Source organism: Lepisma saccharinum, chromosome 9, assembly GCF_977018435.1.
Source record: "Lepisma saccharinum chromosome 9, izLepSacc3.1, whole genome shotgun sequence".
Classification (NCBI taxonomy): domain Eukaryota; kingdom Metazoa; phylum Arthropoda; class Insecta; order Zygentoma; family Lepismatidae; genus Lepisma; species Lepisma saccharinum.
Genome location: NC_139237.1, coordinates 66,513,583 through 66,528,884, shown reverse-complemented (window position 1 = coordinate 66,528,884; position 15,302 = coordinate 66,513,583). Strand labels below are relative to the sequence as shown.

At 37.6% G+C, this 15,302-nt stretch overlaps 1 protein-coding gene across 3 annotated transcripts in view; it reads left to right on the top strand.

Annotated features, from left to right (window-relative positions):
- LOC145992093 (S-adenosyl-L-methionine-dependent tRNA 4-demethylwyosine synthase TYW1-like) overlaps positions 1-15,302 on the top strand; it is a 43,266-nt gene continuing 27,964 nt past the window's right edge. Inside the window, exons 1-5 of one of the 3 annotated variants that reach the window (XM_083128318.1) lie at positions 1-90; positions 4,805-5,110; positions 7,868-7,969; positions 10,801-10,995; positions 14,698-14,916. In XM_083128318.1, coding sequence (XP_082984444.1) covers positions 55-90; positions 4,805-5,110; positions 7,868-7,969; positions 10,801-10,995; positions 14,698-14,916 — 858 coding nt within the window. In that variant the 5' untranslated portion in view covers positions 1-54. Of the gene's footprint in view, positions 91-413; positions 545-4,804; positions 5,111-7,867; positions 7,970-10,800; positions 10,996-14,697; positions 14,917-15,302 lie in introns of those variants that run through there. The other 2 variants (XM_083128319.1, XM_083128320.1) reach the window with 2 other exon arrangements.

The following is a 15,302-nucleotide window of genomic DNA, read 5'->3' as shown; positions in this document are numbered from 1 at the left end:
CATCTAACCGCTACAAATGAAATGTGTGTGTTGTAAACATAAACAAACAAGGCGATGGAAAGGATCGTTCCACACCACATGATATTGATGGTATTTTATAAAATTATCTTCTCTGTGGTACGATAGATAAAATACGGTTAAACTAATCTTGAATGGTATGAAATTGCTCATGTACACGATCAAAGAAAAATTGGACAAGTTCACATTTAACCAAAACGCTGCAATGGAACATATTGGAATCTCGAAAGATGTTTTTTTTCACTATGAGTTTTGAGTTCAAATGACACTGAAAATACCGTTTAGTTGTTGCCAAGTTCAGACTTGAGTCCACTATTTCTGGTTGAATGTCGTCAGCTAAAGGGAGAAATCGTCCCAAAAAGGGAAATTTTGCCCCTTGAAAAGGGAAATAATGTCCTAAGATTGTGGCAACACTGTCCTTGACCATTTTTAACGTTTTTTTTCCATGTGTGCAATGTCTGTTGTTATCCGGTAAACAACTTTAAACAATATATGTTAGTGCACAATTCTTGTATTAAGAAATACGGTAAATTTTTATTGTAATTTATGCATGACATAAAATCTATATTATTCCTAAAGTTATTGACAAAATTAAAACTGGCACGCACCATGCTTTACTAGTCTGTTGTATAATTCTATTATTTTCAAGTACAAGGGGGATGTTCAGCTACATCAAAAGTTGGTGTGTCAATTATTACTAGTATTTATTGGGTAAGAATTGACAATATGAGAAGGTCTGTAATTTTGTTAATTTTCGGTATACTAACTAATTTTGGCCTCCTAATCACGAACCTGTTGTAAAAAAACCGGGGGTCACGTCTGGAAATTGTACATTTTGATGAAACATTGTTCGTTAGCCCCAAAAACCATCCACGGGTAGCCCCACGAACCATTCACATAAGGTTAGGTTCCATTAGTATTCATTTCACCCCTAAATTGATCGAAAAAATAGGGTTCGTACTAAAATTGAACATCATAAATCATTTTCTTGTATAACAAAGGTGTGGTTAGGAACAATGACAGGAGATTACATTTTCGTTCGTAAAACTAAGCATATACACCTATATATATAAAATAAAAAATTCAATCAGCCTTTTTTCAAATTTCCAGACGTGACCCCCGGTTTTTTACAACAGATTCGTGATTAGGAAGCCAAAATTAGTTAGTATACTGAAAATTAATAAAATTGGAGACTTTCTCTATATTGTCAATTCGCTCCATTTATTGCATTACATGTCTTAAAGTAAAAGTAAAGTGGTCCCCTGTGCTAGCACCACACCATGAAGGCATATAGGGGGTGTGGGGTAATGCCCCACACTTTCTTGATCCGGTCATGAGTGGGGGTGATGTGATCAGTATCATGCCCCTGACCGCCTTTACCCCCCAGGGTTTTTCCTAGCTACCCATGTCATTCGACGCATTACATGTCTTGAATTTTATATTTTATACTAATGTAAATTCATAACGTATAATTGAATTTAGGGTACTATTATCGTATGGGCAAAACACCTCAGAATCATATATTTCGGACTTCTTTACATCGCTAACGTGTTGCGGAACATTTCTTAAGGCGAAATAATGCATTTCTAACTAAGATAATGTTTATTTTCTCTATTTACGAGTACTTACTGTTACTTGTTGTTTCGAATCTGTAACACATTATGGCCGTGATAGCATACTGGTTTAGGGGGCGTTCTGAGAGTGTTTTGTCGATTTATGCAGTGGTGCAACCTCGTTCACCGGAAAATATCTACTTTCGTGCCCCTATTTGAAATTATGCTAATACGGCGCATTTACGTGTAGAACTTGTGAAATAACCTTGCGATTTACCACGTTCATTTTCCATAACAGCAATTCGGAACCATCTTCCTTTCGCAATTCGGAACCATCTTTCTTTCGCAATTCGTTAATGCTCTTCCTTTACGCACAACACTCTTGCAACCTTGAACATTGACGTCAGACGAGGAATGCCTACGTGGTTAGGTTAGGTTCCATTAGCATAAATACAAAGAAAAAATAACATTTTCGCTAAGAGACGCGTTACCTTTGTATTGCCTAACATGAAAAAGGTCTCTCCTGTGACGTCAGAACACAATGTTGCTAGGGTGTTGTGCGATAAGTGACACCCATTCAGGTCGGAACCATCTTTCTTTCGAAATTTCTTAATGCTCTTCCTTTACACACAACACTCTTGCAACCTTGAATATTGACGTCAGACGAGGAATGCCTACGTGGTTAGGTTAGGCCTGTTAGGTTAGGTTCCATTAGCATAAATACAAAGAAATAATAATATTTTCGCTACGAGATGCGTTACCTTTGTATTGCCTAACATGAAAAAGGTCTCTCCTGTGACGTCAGAACACAATGTTCCTAGGGTGTTGTGCGATAAGTGACACCCATTCGGGTCGGAACCATCTTTCTTTCGAAATTTGTTAATGCTCTTCCTTTACGCACAACACTCTTGCAACCTTGAATATTGACGTCAGACGAGGAATGCCTACGTGGTTAGGTTAGGCCTGTTAGGTTAGGTTCCATTAGCATAATTACAAAGAAAAATTATAAAAAAACCTCTCTCCTGTGACGTCTGAACACAATGTTGCTACAATGTTGTGCGATAAGTGACACCAATTCGGAAAAAATGGCTTGTTCCGAACTCGACAGGTGGTTCTAGTGAAAACACGGCGAGGCTGAAACACTGGCTACGGGGTTGCATCGTCTTAACACACGGAACATTGCACTCTCATGCAAAAAGCAAATGGCGTGAGGAGAAACAGCGTGTCGGACAGAGATTTTCGCAGAAAACGACACGCATTCACATTAAAATGGATCAAATCTACATTCAGGAACTTCCAAAACGCTCAAGAAAAAGATTTCCGTAAGTACTTTCTCCTGTAAATTTGAAGGAAATTTCAAGGCATCCGTTTTGCCCATACGATAATGTTACCGAATTTAGTTTTTTTTGGTAACAGTTTCATACATCGGAGATACATTTCTTCATTTTTACAGAAGAAACTACTTACGGAAATGAGTTTCTCTAAAGGTTTCCAACGTTAGTCGAGGTATTTTCTTTCATCGTGGAATCTATTTGACCGGGAAATCATGTATTTTTCAATAGAAATATCTCGCCGACGCACAATTGCCATTGCTTTTCTACGTGAACCGGTAACCCCTGTCAGTGTTTCCAACTCTCCCTTTTTTAAACTATGCTTGCCTAACCTAACCTTAGCAGAATGGTTCGTGGGGCTATCCGTCAGCTACCCATGCATAATGTACAATTTGCACACGGGACGAACACGATAGTAGGTATTTTTCGGTGAAGAAGGTTGGAAACACTGATATTTGAAAACAAAAAAAGCAATATCATTCGCAAAGTAAGCGATATCGCACCATTTTACGTGTGTTCGGTAGCACTTAGAAAAATGTGTTTGTTTTCATGTAAAAAGCATAATGGCACCTTGAACTATGTTCTGCAATACACAATTGGTAAGTACGAACCATGAGAAACCCAAAATATCCGATTTTAATGTGTCTCCGATCTATGAAACTGGTGCCGTTTTTTTTTATGTAAATGGTTTGACCTGCTCAACATCATGTATGTACTTTTGTACATATGATCTAATTAACTGAAAATACATTTTGGAATGAATACAATTGGATTCACATGATATTTTTCTTTTTGCATGTATGTATATGTATACCCCCATCTCAAGCACAATTCTAATGTTCGCTGATGATTGCAAGATTATGAGAGAAATAAAACAGCCATCAGACATGCAACTTCTCCAAAATGACATAAATAGATTCTCCGAATGGTGTAAGCGATGGAAACTGTCCACAAACCCTTCGAAATGCTCTTACATAACAATTTCATTGAAGCAAAACATTCTTGAAGGTAATTATACACTCACCGACATCACTCTAGCAAAAGAAGCACAACACCGAGATCTAGGTATCCTCATAGATTCTAAACTAACTTTCGATAATCACATATCAACCATCACAAAAAAGGCAATGCGTATGCTAGGCTTACTTTACAGATTCACCGAAATCCATAACCCGAAAGCACTTTCTATTTACTTCAAAACATTTGTGTCCCCCATTCTAGAATACTGTTCACCCATCTGGAACATGGCTGCCCATTCTCATACCTCCAAGATCGACAGTGTTCTCAGCTTTTTCCTCTCCATCGTTCGATATAGAGTACCGGCCCTGAGACACCTACCCAAGAGAGATCTGCTTGTAAACTTAAACATATATACTCCAGAATTACGTAGATACGTTGCAGATATGAAATTACTACATAAGATCATTAATGGAAACCTAAGATGCAGCATCCCACTCCACGAACTCTCCTCAGAGTGCCCAGACACAAAACACAGAACAAGGAAACTTTCCACACTGCAACTCCAAGACTCTCACTCATTCAACGTTCACTATTTCATAGGCTACCAAATCAGTTCAATGTCATATCAAACCAAACCGATATATTCAGTTCATATCCACCTTTTATCACAAACATAGAAAAAAATTGTATATAAGTAATGCTTTTGTGAAACACATCTGTTTACCTTGGAACTGTCTTGACTTGTTTATATTTATATTTTGTTTATTTTATTTTATCTTGTTTTGTGTGTTCATTTTTAGCACTAGTGGACTGTTTTACTGTTGTTTCTTTCCGGTTTAAAATGGCTTCTGCTGTACTGGAAATTTCAATAAATAAATAGGTACACACACATGCACTGATTATGTTAAGTACTGTTTGAAGAATTATGTTTTTCTCTTTCAGAGAACAATGATTTTTGAAAGGTGGCTTCTGTTTTTCACCAGTGGCAGCATTTTGCTGCCTGTTTTTACTATTGGAGCATTTACTATGTCACTGTATTGGATTATTTCTGGATGGGGAGACAAACACGCCAGTAATTTACGCAAGATGAAAAGTTCTTCTGCGGAAAGAAAGGAAGACTTGAAGAAAACTTCTTGCAGTGTAAATACAAAAGAAAATAGAAAAAGGAATGACTGTGGTTGCAAAAGTATTAATAGGAAAGTAGAAGCATTTAAAGTATTTTATGGAACTCAGACTGGAAATTCAAAGGTAATGAAATAAATGACGCAAGGTGCTGTCAAAAGATATAAACAAGTTCAAAATAAATAATTCAATCAACATTTATGATATCAGTAATTAGTGTGGTGTAAAGAACTGTTTTTCAATATATTTTCAGTCCAGGTTTCTTATGAGACTGAGGAAAATTGGTAGATTGATATTAGGGATGGTCCGATATGAAATTTTGGCCGATACCGATAAAGTACCGATACCAATAACCGATATTCTACCGATCCGATATAAAATTAGAAATGGTCCTTGAAGATCCTGAAATGTTCATTGATCTCCTTAACAAATGTGTGTTTCGAGGTGACTGCAGTGCAAAAGAACTTGAATATTTAGGCAATTACTTTTTAGAAAGTAGGGCATGGAGATTGTCCATAAAAATTACAACAAAATGGCAGAATTTTGCACTAAATTATAATATATTTATCAGTTTACTGGATGGGTAAAATAATCGGTAATTTTACCGATACACCGATATGCCTATATTGGCCGATACCAATAGAGTACCGATTAATCGGTGCCATCCCTAATTGATATGGAATGGAGCAATGGCTATGTAATTGTAAAAAAGAGCAAAGTGCTCCCCTGTGCTTTGCACCATGCCATGGAGGCATATAGGGGGTGTTGGGTTATGCCCACAGGCCCCGAAGGTGGGGGTGATGTGATCATCACCATCCCCCTGGCCACCTTTACTACCCCAGTGTTTGCTCCAGGTACCCACTTTATATTAGGGATGGGACCGATTAATCGGTACTCTATCGGTATCGGCCGATATAGGCATATCGGTTTATCGGTAAAATTACCGATTATTTTACCGATCCGATATATCGATTATTATCTAATAATTTAGTGCAAAATTCTGCCATTTTTATGGTTAATATCCATGACCTACTTTATAAAAAAGTAAATGTCTAAATATGCAATTTATCTTGTACTGCAGTCACCTTGAAACACATTTATTAAAGAGGTCAGTGAACTTTTCAGGTTCTTCAAGGACCATTTCTAATTTTATATCGGATCGGTAGAATATCGGTACTTTATCGGTATCGGCCAAAATTTCATATCGACCCATCCCTACTCTATATGATGCTGGGTGAGCACCGGAGCTGCTTGAACAGATGAAAAAAAATCCAGTTTTCCCCCCACCGGGGATCGAAGCCCGGTCTCTCACATGGTAGTCAGACACCCTAATGACTGAGCTACCGTGGCTGCTTATCTGTACAGAGCAACTTTATATTGCTACAGTGTTTGCAAGTAGCAGTATAATTTCAAACCTAGTTAGTCATATGGTGACTAATCCTGTAATGGCATGTTAATGTTGCACCAGCATATTTTATTCTGTTAAACTTGGTTGCATGAATCGTACTAGCTTTTAGTTACTGGTTTTCTATCACATCCTAGAGAACAACTATTTACAATGCAGAGCTGGAGTTTTTTTTTTTTTTCAATGAACCAAGATCATTTGAAATTCTTTTCCTATCATCACAATTAGAATTAAAATGTTATGCACAAATAAATTCCTCTGCAGCAAACCCCTATGACTCCCCCAATTCGCAAAGGGAAAATACTACGAGGGTCATCCAGAAAAAAAAATAACATTATGTTGTAAAACACAAATGACAAATGATGTGTGTAAAAATTTTAAGGTACAGAAACTACATACTTTACTCTTCCACATGTTCGCCATACCCTTTCAAGCACTTATCGTGGCATGATACCAGTGCATTTTACCTGATACAATGACAGTTTCAACAAACTGGTATCACACTATGATAAGTTCTGGAATAGGTATGGCAAATATGTGGAAAAGTAGAGTAAGGTGTATAGTTTCTGTACCATAATTTTTTTACACACATCATTTGTCGTTCGTGTTTTACAACAAAACGTTCCTTTTTTTGCATGACCCTTGTACAATTCCAAAATACTGTTGTTAGCATACAATCATGAAAAGTTATGTTGGAAATCATTCTGTAGCTCATTTTGTGTGTGTGTGAGTGAGTGAGTGAGTGAGAGATTATTATTATTATTATTATTAAATATACAAGCAATTGGGGTTGGTGCCGGCAATTACTTCGAGTAAAGGAAATCAACTAAGAAAAAATAAATTTTGGAATTTGATGTCATGGATTTGACTAACTTTTGGTATACACGTTTCTTATCATCTGAAGGCATTATACTCACACATTGAAATTTTGACTGAACCTTCAGTAGATGTGTACCAATATGTGTAAAATTTTTGGAAATTGTAAATTAAAATTTTGAAAACCTTTCAAATGTGTTTTTTGCCAAAAAAAAATTATGTTGTATATCAAATGAAAGCCCTCTTCATAAGCTTTAAAATGAGACCATGCGCAGCACTAATTCAAACAGCTCTCTTGCAAATTGTATTTAAAGTTTCAGCGGTGAGCGGTTTTTGGGCAATTTTGGCAATTTTCAAATTTCAATAATATGGATATTTTATATTTTTGCCAATAATATTCTTATGAAAGTAATATATTTTATTGATCTTTTGTGGTAATTGCAGACATAGCTTAGTCAGCCCTGTTGCTTGATCTGATACTTGTCCATATATTGCAATTTTGATCATATCCAATTTATAAATAAATGTCGAATGAAGGTGGCATGTGTTTACCTGAAATAGGACAGAATGATGGTCTGCAGGTGTACATATAATATCACAAAGAGAGAGGGATTACTCCTTTTAATGATGATGATGTAATTATTTTTCTTGTTATCTTTCAGTCCCTTGCCAACCTTTTCTGTCAGGAAGCAGAGTCGAGGAATTTTGTTGCTGAACTAGTCAATTTAGCTGATTATGATCCAGATGAAAAACTTGCAGAAGAAGTATGTAGCAATTGGGAGACAAAGATTTGTTACTCCATTTTCTAAATGTGTTGTTAGATTTTTTTTTTAGCCAAAACCTTGTTCACGGGCATGTATTTTGTCTCTTTTCTGCCACTTGTGGCTATTCGCAATTTTAAGGATGAGTGGAGAATAGTTGAGATGGGTGTGACAATGAAAAGCATGCATGGACAAGGCACAGAGTATGAATTCAAGTTCTAAGGTCTACTAATTTATTTTCAAAAATATACTCACATCAGAAAGCTGAAACTGCCGTCATTTCTCAATATAATCACCATCTAGACGTATACATTTTCAATAATGCTGACATCACGATAGCATGGCCTCTGCAAACGCTTTTTTAAAAGTCTGTTTTGTATACTGAATAATCGCTGATGCAAGAGGGGAACGGCTGGAAAATGTGCGACCACAGAGACTGCCCTTGAGCGTTGGAAAGAGCCAAGAATTGCTAGGTGCGAGGTCAGGTGAGTATGGACGGAGCATGTGATTCACTTCAAATTTGTTTTCCATGAAGAGCATCTGAACAATAGCTGCCCGATGAGGAGGTGCGTTGTCCTGATGGAAGAACACAGCTGCATCCATTTCTTTTGCAATGCTGGAAGCAACTTGGTCCTCAAATCAGTTTCATAGCTTGTACCCATCATAGCAATGTGTGAGTATAACCCCTTCACTGTCCCTCAGCAATTGAGTGGCTGGTTTGTGGGCGAGGCTCCTTTGGTTTGTTTTCAAACAACGTTCGACATTCCTTGAACTATCGGACCTGCAAACGCACATTGCTCACGTCCATGACACCACCACAGCACGTCAATTTAAGATGAATATCGATGGGTGTTGCTCCACGCAGGTGAAGAAAATAGATAAGAACAGGCTGTTCCAGTATCAAAAACATGTCCGTCGTTAGTTAGCGCCACTAGCTTCCTATGGGCCATTTCGTGCTGTCATCTGGCCTCATCAACCTTCAAGAATGGATGCTTCTTCTGAAACGACTGTCACATTTATAACTGCTTCTATTAATGAAGAAAAAAATAGGAGACCTTAGAACTTGAATGTACCTCGTATTATAGTGGTCAGGTACCACATCCTCTGCCTACAGGCATGCAGTTTCTGAGGAGGTTGTGTTAACCCTTGACAAAGTGGTTAGCACAGTGTGCTCCAATACTAGGGGTTCCAGGTACGAATCCCAGCCTTGACATGGGTGTTCTTTGTCCTTTCGTTAATTTCATCATATCATAACACATTCTCTTCCTTGCAATTAGCAAAAAGTGGCAGAAATTGAAAGTACAAACAAAACAAAGCAAATCAAAAATCAGTATACATTGGTTATAATGTTGTTTGTATGACCACTTCAATTAGACTTCCATATCAATGTACTGGAGTTTTGCTTTAAAATACTCATAATTTCACATACAATAATAATGTAATCATAAATTCCAATTCTCTCTGCAATGCTGGTACTAAAATAATGAAAATTATGCATTTTGCATAATTTGCAGGATATTTAGGCTCCATGAAAGTGTTGCACAGCAGTTTTGTGAACTCTTCAGGACTCCAGAAAAGTTTTGGTGATTAAATTTTAGATGCTTTCTGATACTGATACCACTGGTGTGTGTGTATATATATATATTCTTAAATCCAGTTCTATGTTTGTTTTTTTAATATTCCCAGTTCAGTTGCAGAAATTTGCATTTTTTTAATAACGAGTACAGTATGTCTTTTAATGTTTGTATGTTTTCTGTATCATGTGTGTCATTAAGTATGAATAAAAGCTTAGCATTATAAATTTTTGCAGTGTTGCTAGCCAAATTTTAAAATCGGCAACAATGTGGTGTACACGGACAGATATTAGAATGTATTGCAGTTATTCATGCTGTTACCAGTTGAGCCACCTTTAGGAAGTCCACTCCTGTGTAATTAATCAAATCTTGTATTGATCAATGTTTTACGATCACATTTCGTAGCTTATCTTATTTAAATTCATTTCTTAGCCTCCATTAGGAAATAAAGAAGAGAAGAAGGCTGGCTCCTGAGAAAAAGGTGCTGGTACCTGAATTGTATTGGTATTAGCTCAGTCCTACCAAGCATCCAATACCCCGAGACCTGATATTTCAATTACATTTTGCCCACACGTATTTCATGATTTATGTCAGAGGTTCCCAATTTTTTTTTTGTTTCACGGCGCCCTTAGTGTTTCAAGATTTTTCTGCGGCACCCAAGTCAGAATGTAGGCCTAACACTTGCAACGCTTAGTTCATGTGGTTAGGTTGCTTGCCTTAAGTTAAAAATAAACACACATTTCAAATTCAGAAACATATTATGCGTAAAAAGTACTAAGTAAGCATATATTTTGAACAATCATATCATTGATTCTCAGTCGGTAACGCGTCTGACTACCATGCTCAAGGTCCCGGGTTCGATCCCCGGCCGGTTCAAATCCGGGAACTTTTCTAACGGTGAAAACGGCCCCGGCGCCCACCCAGCGTCGAATAACATGGGTACCTGGGGGAAACCCTGGGGGGTAAAGGCGGTCAGGGGCGTGATGCTGATCACATCACCCCCACTCACGACCGGATCAAGAAAGTGTGGGGCGTTACCCCCACACCCCCTATACGCCTTCATGGCGTGGTGCTATGCACAGGGGAACACTTTACCTTTTTATATCATTGACTAACAAGTAAGTGTCATTTCAGTGAAAATATTGGAGAATTTTGCAATGCCAGCCATGGCACCATGGGAACACTTTGGGAACTGCTGATTTATGCTCTTTTGTTGTGAGTAGTTATGTGTTTATCATTTTTTCTTTCATTTCCTTGTAGGTTTCCGACAACTGTATCTGTGTATTTATCATATCAACACATACAGATGGCACACCCCCTGAATCAGCATCTTGGTTCTTCAGCTGGGTTGTTGACGCATCAAATGACTTCAGAGTGCAGAAAGGACTACTGAAAGGACTAAAGTACACTGTGTTCGGACTAGGGAACTCAGCATACAAAGATAACTTTAATGTGGTAAGTTTATGCATATATTTTTCTGAGATATTGTTGGTGAAAATGTACCTCTAGTCATAGGGGTTGAGGTGTTGGTAAGAGAAAAGGTTGCAATATAACAAAAGTTTAAGGAGTCACGGGCAAGAGGTATATAAATGGTTACTGTTTGACCAGCGATCGGAAAGCTCCAGTTGGCAAAGTGCCAAGAAAAAGGGGGAAGGTCTTGAGGGGAAAGCAGGTGGGAGAATGCCATTCGCGGTTACACGTTGAACAGCGTTACCAATCTGCGAGGATGCTTATCCACCAGAACATAACTAACGAAAAGTGAGGGACATGCACAGAAGTAAAGGATTGTGACAAGAACTCTGCACAAACACACACACACACGAACAAACTTCATGTCTTTCCACGTTTTGTTGCAAACATGCCACCCCACGGCCAGAGCACTTCCAATATCTTGTGTCAATATTCTCCGGTTGGCAACACTTGCGCTTCAGAGAAGCGGCTCCGCGAACTCCCCCAATTTATGAATGGACTCGGCTATCGGCTACTTTGGTCATGCGCAGAAAACTCGAGAGCTCTCTGATCGCTCGTCAAACTGTAATTGTGTATTCTTTAAACATTTTTAAAAAGACTTAACATGTGAACATGTTTGAATTCTCATGGGGAAACACCTTGGTTCAGTCTCCCCCTTTTTTCACCCAAATGCAGTCGAACCCTGATTTCATGTTTTCGGATTTCACATTTTCCTGCAGTATTCACAGTTCGACAATTAAGTCATTTGTCAAATGAAAAGGAAACAATATTTGAACACTACCTGTCTTTTATTCAAAGTTGATCCCTTCTCCATTGATAAAGCAATTGGCACAGTTAGTCGACAATTAAAATGACTTTGTATGATGTAAATACTCAATATTATAGATTATTGGATGTCCTCAAAGTTTGCCTTTTAGTGGGACTTACGCTTTCAAGAACAGGCACTAATTACAGGGGAATAAATGTGAGTAGTAGGAGGGAACACACATGCATTTGTTTAGGAGTACCTGAACTACCACAGCCTACTGGCAACATTCATTATTGTGAAGCAGGAACCAACTGCCTCGTTTAGGGTACTCATTCGGGATACCACAATAGCAACTGGCAGTTACAATTTCACATTCTGAAGCAAAGTCATGTTAAATAATGTCTTTTCTGTCATAAAAACACAGCATTGTCTTTCCCTTTGATTGAGGCTGCTTTTTCTTGCCCCTTGGTAAATTTAGCCACTTCCATTCTGTACTTCCTCATTTCGAATGATGACCACAGTGAAAGTTCTACATTTCGTCCCCACAAAAATGGAATTCAAGGAATTTTAATTCCTGCAAGCAGTTTTCAAGATATCTCTGATGAAACTTGAAGTTTGCTTGTTACTCCGTAGCAGTTACATGATGACACTCTTACACTTCCTTTAACCTTTTGGCGCCCAAGGCCATTTTCACAAGTAAGCCTCTCTGTCCCGAGCCGATTTTGAGCAAAATGCAGTTTCAATTAAATGAGTGTAGTTCGGAGACTAATTGCCCTAGAGAGATGAGTGATATACCGTTGTACGCGAAATGAACCAGAGATTCAGACTATATGAAATTTATTCAAATTCGGCTTATATATGGAGGGGGAAAGGGAGGACCCCCCCCCCCCCCCCCGAAAAACTACATGACAGTGTCGACATGCACATGGAAATGATCGCTGACATGTAAGGAACACAAAAATATTTGCATTATTATCATATGACCAATGTAACTTGAGTTGTACCCCCCCAAAAGGAATGGTCGGCACGCCACTGATTCAAGCTTCAATATGCAGCAGTACCTTGAAATGACTTTAGCTCAGAGACTATTTGCCCTGGAGATATGAACTATATACCGTTGTACGCAGAATGAATCACAGATTCAGACGATATATATAATTTATGCACATTCGGCATATATATGGAGGGGGAAAGGGGGGAGATCCCCTGAAAATACTTTTTTTAAAAAAATGGGGTTTCGCCTCCCCCCCCCCCCGAAAAAAAGGATATGAAAAGTTCAAAATGCACATAGAAATTATCGCTGGCATGTAAGAAACAAAAATATTTGCATCATTGTCGTATGACCAATGTAACTTGAGTTGTACCCCCAAAAGGAATGGTTGGCACTCCACTGATTCAAGCTTCAAAATGCAGCAGTACCTTGAAATGACTATAGCTCAGAAACTAAATGCCGTAGAGATATGAAAGATATACCGTTGTACGCAGAATGAATCACAGATTCAGACGATATATATAATTTATGCACATTCGGTATACATATGGAGGGGGGAAATTCCCTCAAAAATACTTTTCTTTAAAAAAATGGTGTTTAGCCCCCTCCCCCCCAAAAAAATGTCAAAATGCACAAAATGCAAAATTTATGCAAATTTGGCGTATACATGGAGGGGGAAGGGAGAAAACCCCCAAAAATTATTTTAAAAAATTGTTGAAATGTTTGAAATTTATCTTTTCCCTTGAAACGAGACGCAAAAGAGAAGTCCCTTTTCCCGCCTTTTCACCTCCATTTTCATGAAGAAAAAAAAAGGTGCAAGAAACATTTCTGTTAAATACATGTGTTAGGAAAAATATATTTAAAAATAAAATCGAAATTCTAGCCAAAAATAGAAAAGTTATAACGTAAAAACTACGACCTTGACACAGTGTCTCGATCGAGATGCTTGGGACAGTGAGGGTTACATTTGTGTATCTCGTTCGAGACGCTTGGGTGGCAAAAGATTAAGACATGGCAGTATATGCCAATTGCAAATTCATGAACTGTTGTCAGACTATAGGTTATGGACCACACTACCGCATGAACTTGTTAATATACAGATAGCATTAACACTTGGGACAACAGAAAAAAATGTCTCAATTACTTCAGGCTCAGCTGAACCTTTGGCCAATGCAAGGGCAGTTTTTTTTTAAAAAAAATTCCTCTCCTTTCAAAAACCGCTGTGATTTTCCAAAAAAACTGAAAAATTACATCTGCTAGAATTCTTTCTGGAGCATTCACGTGAATCTTCATGTCATTTGCTTTTGCTGTTGTGTAGATATTATCAATAGTTTAGTAGGTTTTCGTAATTACAAAACTATTGAGAATATCTAGGCAATAGCGAAAGCAAATCACACGAAGATTTATGTGAATGCTCTAGGATGTATTCTAAGCAGATTTTATTTCTTCAGAGTTTGGAACATCACAGCAGTTTTCCAAAGGATAGGGAGAAGAAAGGAAAAAAAACAACAACTCGCGTTGGCCAAAAGTCCATCTGAGCCTTAATTGTCGCATATGTGTGTGTGTGTGTTTACATTTTATCCCAGTATAACAAAATATAAAAATTTCCTATTTTACATTTAAGATTTTTGCCTTGCTTATCTGAAAAACACTGAGACCAAAGTTCTACTGTATCTTTGTGATATAAGAGTTGTGTTTTTATCTTTTTTTTTTTTTAAAGTGAGGATCCTCACATTCCATAATCATGGAACTGCTCGTGATGAAAGGCACCTGGAATATCTTAGAATTAGTTGCATGCAAGTTTAAATAATAAAAGAAGTGTTCAGTTTTAGAATGCAATCATAATTACATGAAGGAGGGTTGATGCTTTTAGTAAAGGCACTATTAATTCAGTAGCTTACACTGCAGTATACGTAGTATAAATTACCATTGTATTTTCTTTTTACAGGTAGGAGTAAATCTGGATAAAGCACTTCACAAACTTCAAGCTGAGAGAATATTGCGTGTAGGTTTGGGAGATGAAAACAGTACATATGGAACGTCACATGATTTTGATGCATGGAAAACTGAATTGTGGAAACAAATTGAGAATGATCAGAGACAACTAGTAAAAAATGATTGTGAATGCAGCAAAACAGACTGTGCGGAGAATGACAATTGTAACGAGGTAATTTTTTTAATTGTATAAGGGAGGAAATGATTTTTTTTTAAAAAAATGGTGGCTTTTCACCTTGTTTTCAAGTTTTTATTGGATCAATGAACCTAGTTGATTTATTTAGTGCACTTTGTAGGTTGGTGGTTTGCAATTAAAGAATAGGAAGAAAGCTGGTTCTCATATGTATTTTGTATCACTTTTCTGCTACTTTCGGCTGATTGCAACTGTGAGAATAAATGATGATTAGTTGAAATGAGTAAAAACCCTCGCAAAGATCAGGACTTGAACCTGAAACCTGCAAAAGTGAGATTAGGACTCCACTCAATCAACTTAGCCACAGACCTGGCACATAAAATTAAGTTACAGTTTATTACAGGGTGGTCACAAAGTGGGTGTAC